Source organism: Ictalurus punctatus, chromosome 7 (genome assembly GCF_001660625.3).
Source record: "Ictalurus punctatus breed USDA103 chromosome 7, Coco_2.0, whole genome shotgun sequence".
Lineage (NCBI taxonomy): Eukaryota > Metazoa > Chordata > Actinopteri > Siluriformes > Ictaluridae > Ictalurus > Ictalurus punctatus.
The window spans coordinates 7,010,100-7,017,760 of record NC_030422.2 but is presented as its reverse complement, the minus strand read 5'-3'; the positions used below and the strand labels follow the sequence as shown (position 1 = coordinate 7,017,760).

Sequence of the window (7,661 nt, the reverse complement as noted above, 5' to 3'; positions counted from 1 at the left end):
TTGGAAATTGATGCAAATGTATTTGTATTATTTATTTATTTTTTTACATAAGCAGCTTTTGCAAATAAACGCCAGATAGTGCTGTTCAAATACTTCTTGTTAGTTTTGACTGGCGCAGGCTGATGAATATATACACATAAGGAATTATAATAATTAAAAGTACATGAGATTTATAGTTAACGTGATGTAAAAATTCTTAGCTTCTAAGGACTTGCATGTCCACCTACTGCATACCAAAGCATTTCTAGTGCTTGTAGTGTGTAGGGCGTCCAGTAGGGGGTAGTATTGTACCTATTCAGCACTACATAACAGTACATGGCACAGCCTCGAAGCATTTAACCCAGAAATATTTGCTCATCTTCATTCTCCCAGTGGGTGGCCCTGTAATTATATCTTAATTCTTACTCTCGGATATGTTCTTATCGCACTAAAATTAACAACAAAAAGATGAATATCTAGGCAATTAGAAAGGGCAATAATCATGCGTAATTCCTCATTTCCTTCTTCAGCGTATTGTTCTGAGCCCTTGTTCATACTCCATACGGAGTACAGTCTGCAGATTTAGACTGACGAGAGTTGAGGACTCGTTAGATGGGTTTTTCACCATTAGCCACGACGCTAAATACGATTGTTAAGGATTAGCAAAACAGTAGCATGAAATAAATAGAATAAATGTGAGATTTCGTGTCAGTTGTCCAAACATTGCACGAATAGAGACTTTGAGTTGTGCAAACCGTCATGGCGGAACATGTTTGAGCTCCTTCGGCCCAGTGAAGGGAAACAATAATACTACAGCCTACAAAAAACAAAACAAAAAAGACATCCTATACAATCGTGTACTCGAACCACATATAGGTGTGATGTTCAGGTGTCCACAATCTATTACTGGGGACCACACCATGAGAAAAGCCTGATCAGAAACCTACTGCCAGCTCCACTCGCCTCTTAATTCTCAACAGAGGACTCTAGCCAACCGCAAAACATAGAAACGCTTACTTTTGTGAATCACCGTGACGGACATGATCGATATCGATGCTCTTCGAAAAAAAAAGAGAGCTCCATTTTCAAATTGTTGGTTGAATTTTAAGCAGGTGTAATTATTCTTCGCAATAACGATTCACACAAGATGATTCGATAGTCAGTTTATATCTTATAGCAGTTGCAATCTGGCAATAAAAAGATTCACAAGTCTCTCAAACACTTTGTCTAGCAACAGAAGAAAAAAGAAAAAAAAAAAGGAAGAAGAAGAAAAGAAAAAAAAAAATGTACTTACATTTCCAATACAAGTCTTCAGACATGTCTACTTTTTCCACAAATATTTTGTGCATGTCCCCGCCCGCAATCCCCCTCCCCCACCCCCGCCCCCACCCCTGACATTTACTATCGATAGTGCTGAAAGATATGCGAGACAAATTCAGGAGATTAATCACTTGGTTCCTTTGCCTCTGACGGTTATCTCTAAGTTCGAAATGATATGGAGGGAAGACCAGGGCTTACCGCCACACTTCAGAACTCGTCCACGACTACTCCAGGTTAAAATAAGCGCTTGATCAGAGGCCGTGACTGCTGCTCTCAGTGTCTTTCGGTCTGGCCTGCTCTCTGAGGGAAGGATCATTCCCAGAGCCACTACTGAACCGATATAAAATATCCTCAGATAAAAATCACAGGGGGCAACTGTGACTGAAAACAACTCTTTCTAGGAGCGTGTCTAGACTAGCGGCTAATTTTTGCAGTGTTGCATTTCTGATTTATTTATTTATTTATTATAATTTTTTTTTTTTTTTTTTAAGAAACAAGACGCCGTCACGATGGGGCCTCGATTTCACTCTGGGGATGAGACACGTTCAAAACAGCTTTAATATTTTTGAAAGATAGTGACATCAAACAGTAAACACATTATCCAGGATGCAAAAAAGGATGTGTGTGTGGAAGTGTGTGTGTGCGTGCGTGTGTGTGTGTGTGTGTTTTAGCACCGTTTCTGTGTTAGAAACCTGTCCGCGTCATTGCTCTGGGTGTCTGGAGCCCTGGTCTCACCTGCTTCACACAACAACAACATGACAACAGGAGGGCAACAGCTTGTTGGAAATTTAAGACCAGGTGTAACGTGAACAAAATCCTACGTGTATTCTTTTTTTTTTTTTTTTTTCCCTTTGCAAAGTTGCTGCATTAGGTGACATCCACATCGGCACATAAAAAGTATATATTTATATTTATATATATAGATTTGTATTTATATAATATATATATTCATAATCTATTGACAGATCAGTCTACGATGAACGTAAAAACCACTGGTTTCTGGAAATAAAAAAAAAAAAAAAAAAAAAATCTGCTTCGCTCGGTCATCTATTTTACAACACAGCATAAATGAATTGTACATCTCGGAAGGGACGTTAGCGATGAAAGACCGTGTCTCTCCAATCGTTAACAAAGTTTCGTCGAAATGCGTGGCTATATGCCGATGAAATGTGTATTTAAAAAAAAAAAAAAAAAAAAAAAAAAAAAAAAGACGACAAAAGTAAAAAGGATTTACAAACTAACTGTGTTGGAATCAGTGTTGAACGTAAACTTCATGTCGAATGTCAGCACGGTGGTGATCCGCTGGTTCAGGGAAAACCACCTTTGGCACATTTTACAAAAAACAAACAAACAAACAAACAAACAAACAAACAAAAAAAACACAAAACCCAGAGCACAGATCACTGGAAGCATAGTGAAAGGACAGAGTTTCGTCGCAACCCGTCACTAAACCCTTCTAGAACAAAAAGACGTGTGAACACAATGAAGCTGAACATGTTAATCGGTAAACTGTTGCCAGGCAGTGTAGCACCCCGTGCGTGGAATGACGATGACGACGCTCTGTGAGATCACTCTAGCTGTTCTCAAAAAAAACGCTCGAGTAAACAACACTTTTCAAACCAAAGCCTACTTTTTGTGGTGCCAAAAACGACATTCCCTACAGAAGAGTACGTACGAGTACCCTTTCCCCTCGGTTTTTCCGATACAACCCCCCCCCCCGAAGAAAAAAAAAAAAAAAAAAAAAAAAAAAAAAAATATTGATATTCGCCACAGGGGAGGGCACATCAGTTTCTTTTGTTTTTCTTTTTTTCTTTTTTTTTTTCCCTTTTCCTGTAATATACACAATGTAACTTGTATCTACATCTGCAATATACAACAAATACTTTACACTAGAATTAAGAAGTTAAAAAGAGGAGATACAAAATAAAGAGAACGAAAAAAAAAAAGATAAAAATCTCCTTGTGAAGAAAGCACTCCGTAAAAAGCGGGTCGAACGCAAACGGCTGTCCTAAAAACGTGTCGGATCCATTTCCTCGGCTTGTGTCGACGCGCGACATGTTCTTGTGCTTCATGTCGCCCATCTCCTCTAGATCACAGTTATAGTTCTCCCGCACTGTTTCCCGAATCTTTCCGCTTTGTGGGCCGTCCTTGAACCGCAGAGTTTCCTTCCGCGTACTTCCGCTCTGTGAGAGTGTCTCCGATGACCACCGTGAACCAGGTGCCTTCTATTCAAACTGAAGGTGTGTGTTGGTGAGTGAGTGAGCGAGTGAGTGAGTGAGTGTCCGGTAGTGTTCATGCACATGCGGGCTGGTTTCTGTCTGTGTGTCTTCACCGCGACCCTCAGCCCTGCCCGCTGCCTCTACACCCAGGAGTCGGGCGAGGCGGGATAGTGACTCGTCTCGTAGTTGAGTTCGCTGTAGGGCCGAGAGGCTGAGTAGAAGTCCACGTAGTTGCCGGTGGACTTGAGGCCGAGGTGCAGGGTGCCGTCTGCGGTGGCCGGGGGGCGTTGGTGCGCTTGGTCCTCATAATAATTCTCCTCGAAATTAGCTCCTGGAGGAGTCTGGAAGGGAGGGTAGGCCTCTGATGGATTACCTTGAGCGGACACCTGATAGCAGCGGGACGAGAATGAACAACATGAGCAGTTACTTTATTCTGCAAGTCTCAGGACTGGGCAAGATTTCTGATACATGCACTTAAAAAAAACAAACAAACAAAAAAACCCCCCCAACCTTTATGGAAAATACTAAATGGAGTTTCGTAATTTGTATTCGATGGTATTTGGGTCCACCATCTTGCCCCTCAACACCAACCCGTTTCACAGTCTCTGCTGATAAAACGCTTTCGCGTAACATCCCGCTACCTCCACCATGCTTCACCATGCTTCACCGTGTGGACGGTGTTCTCAGGGTGATGAGCAGGGCTTGTTTTTATTTGATTTTTTTTTTTTTTAAATCACCAAATCTTGATCGATACTTTTCCATAACATTTGTACAGGACTTGTTCGGATAGATCCTCGGTCTTCATGATGCTGTTTGATAAGGTGTGTCCTAACATAACCTACGGCCTTTCCAGGAACACGTGTACTCACGTTTAGATGGCGTGACACTAACTTCACACAGGTGGACTCCATTCCTATAATTACAAGTGATGGCAACTCTTTGCATCAGATCTAATTTAACAACGAGTCTACATTGCACGTGCAAATCTCAGCTCCGGTTACTTTCTTTGGAAATAATTTTGCGGTTCCCTGGTGGACTAGTGGACAGCATGTGGCGCTCTCGCCACCACGGCCTCGGTTGGGGAACCGACCCCAGTCCCTGACGGGTTACACGCGCCAGCGCACTCTCAGTGCTGGGCCCAAACGCGCAAAATGGGGAGGGTTGCATCAGGAATGGCATCTGGTATAAAACATGTGCCAGAACCAAAATCTACAGCTGGGTGACCCGCTGTGGTGAGGAAACATTTATACACAATATCGCAACTTCCCCACGTCATCGTCAAGGGCAATTTCATGCAGATTTATGACCTGTAACGCCCATCATGTTCATTTTATTTCCAACGTACAAAACGTTGAAAACTTCAAGGCAGGTCAACACTTATACAAGGCACTCTATCGTTAGTGATCATATAATCAGAATCCTAACTACGTCACTATCCTCTCCACCAATAGCTGGTGTGTGGTGGGAGTTCTGGCGCACTACGGCTGCCGTCGCATCATCCGGGTGGATCCTACACACTGGTGGTGGTTGACGAGACCCGGGCCTCTTATTATATAAAGTGCTCCGAGCGTTTAGAAGAAGCGCTATAGCTGTAACGAACGTTAAAACCCGCGATAGTGAGGTGGTACGGTTGCAAGTGTAGTTTCGGCTGGTAGGAACTGCTTACCTGGTTGTGTTTGAGGTCGTCGCTGGGAGACACGTAAGCACCCCGGAACAGCGTGGCGGTTCCGCTGGAGATTTGTGCTGCACACATATGAGAACGGGTTCATTAACGTATACAGAGTGTCTGGTAGTAACGTGCGTGTGCAGGAGCCGGACTCGGACTCGTCGTGGCTATAATCAGGTCGACGGTCTGAGCAAGCAAGCACCTGCGTGTGTTCAGGTAACGAACGTACAGCGAGTAATCGTTAACCGCACGAGAATAATTCACACGCACGTCAATATCTGACGATCCCTGCGGAAACGGCGGCTTTCCTGCCGTCCACCCTTTCAGAAGTAGGATAGAGAAAGGACGGGTCTGGATTGCCAGAGACTTGCCTGCCATGGTGTCCTTCCTGGAGGTGTGTTCGCCCTTGTTGCCATGGTAACCAGGATTGGTTCCGGTCAACTCGTAGTCCGTCTTCCTCTCCTTCAGACTCATCATCTCTCGCGGAGAGGTGGGGGCGCTCGCTTAGGACAGACGGACAAACAAATAAAAAGGAAATACGTCAAAACACGTCGGCGCGCACGTGAAGAGGATGGTTCGTGATGGTTTGTGTTCGTGATGGGGTTCCCCCCCGACTCCCGATACTGAGCATCTGTTTAACCTCTTTTGCCAAATTTGTGTCAATAATCATTGCAGGTAATTAACACTGATGAGGTCTGATAGAAAATCTCATTACTCCAAGTAAAACAAAGTCTACCTCCTTCACACACCTCCATCTGTATGCAAGGATCTCAGGGTAATGAAGTGAACCAACCAGCAACAGAACAGTGCTAGATGAAGGTACAGGTGCAATATATATTAACGCCGCCAACCCACTCACCTGCCACTACAAACTCACCTAATCAGTGCTGATGCAAGATATATATCAAACAAACAAACAAACAAACAAACAAACTGTTTCACTGACTTTTCTGATACAAACTGCATGGTCATATAATGACCGTTCTGTTTTCCCGCCGTATTTGATCTACAGTTCGGAGTAATTAAGAGATTCGGATGAAATACATACAAAGCTAGACTATACACCCTATATAGTGCATGTTTATAGACATGTAACTATCAAACCCATGTGTGTTTTATGCACACCCCATTCCAGCTGTTATAATGCGCTCCTCTCTTCTGGGAAGGCTTTCCACTAGATTTTGGAGTGTGGCTGTGGGGATTCGCTCATTCAGCCACAAGAGCGTTAGTGATAGCAGACACTGATGATGTGTGAGGAGGTCTGGGGTGCAGTCGGTGTTCCAGTTCATCCCAAAGGTGTTCCATGGGGGTTGAGGTCGGAGCTCTGTGCACTCCAACCTTGGCTAAACATGTTTTCATGGAGCTCGCTTTAAGCACGGGAGGCATTGTCAGGCTGGAACAGGTTTGAGTCTCTTAATTCCACTGAAGGGAAATCGTAATGCTACAGCATACAAAGACGTTCTGTACAATTGTGTGCGTCCGACTTTGTGACAACACTTTGGGGAAGGAGCACAGATGGGTGTGATGCGTCCACAAACCTTTGGCCATATAATGTATAATAATCATTCGAATCAACACTGGCGAGATATATAATCCACGTGATGATTCGATTCAAATCAAATGCACCCCCCCTCCCCCACGTGTACTTTCTCAGGGGGAAATGTACGAGGACATGTGCATTTCTGTAATCCGCATAGAAAGAACAAATTCTCCGATGATTTCCACAAAACTAGGGACGTTTTATCCCTTTGTGTCCTCGTTACGGTGATTCATCGTCCGACGCAGTGATTCTTGGTTCAAGGGGTATAGTGGTGTCCAGGGTATCGGTGACCTCTAGTGACCTCGCCATGACTAAAGCACGTGTAACAGAAGAGCACGCTCGGATCCCCTTTCTTTTCGAGTGTTCTTCACTTTTCACTCGATTAGCTTGTTGCAGCTATTCGACGAAAAAAAGCTGTTAAGAGAAAACGGTTCCCGTTGCACACCTCAAAGCTTTCTCGCACTTTGTTTTAATGGAAAAGGGAGGATTCCCTCGTCACTCTGATAGCTTGCCATAGGCGTACGCGAGACCCGAGCGTATCGTGTAAGGTAGCGTAAGGAGAGGTGGTGATCAGCCATGTGGTGTTGATATAAAGTCGTAGCGGCGGATAATTAAATAAAAGGTGTAAGCTCACGGAGGAAACCTTCGCCGCAGTGGTATGAAGGACACGAGTACAACCGCGTGCACAGATCTCAGGACTACGGAGGGCTACAATACAACGAGGGGTTTGCACACGGTTACATTTCTTCCCCGACATCCGTCCTAGCCCGACACCTTCTCGGACTTCAAACCCAGGCATGCCAACATTGCTAACAAGAAAAATCCTAAGCACAACCAAAAAAAAAAACCCCCAAAAAACAAACAAACCCCGTGACAAAACTATACAAACCCCAGCCAGTCCAATCCAATACGACTTAATAATACGCAGTCGCTCCAT

At 44.1% G+C, this 7,661-nt stretch overlaps 1 protein-coding gene across 5 annotated transcripts in view; it reads right to left on the bottom strand.

Moving 5' to 3' along the window:
- Window positions 1-2,750: 2,750 nt before the first annotated feature.
- Window positions 2,751-7,661, bottom strand: part of ctnnd2b (catenin (cadherin-associated protein), delta 2b) — an 89,171-nt gene continuing 84,260 nt past the window's right edge. For all 5 annotated transcript variants that reach the window (XM_017472903.3, XM_017472905.3, XM_017472906.3 and 2 more), the window contains 3 exons: window positions 5,556-5,687; window positions 5,185-5,261; window positions 2,751-3,904 (listed from right to left, as the gene is read on the bottom strand). In XM_017472903.3, the coding sequence (XP_017328392.1) occupies window positions 3,659-3,904; window positions 5,185-5,261; window positions 5,556-5,687 (455 nt within the window). In that variant the 3' untranslated portion in view covers window positions 2,751-3,658. The remainder of the gene's footprint in view (window positions 3,905-5,184; window positions 5,262-5,555; window positions 5,688-7,661) is intronic.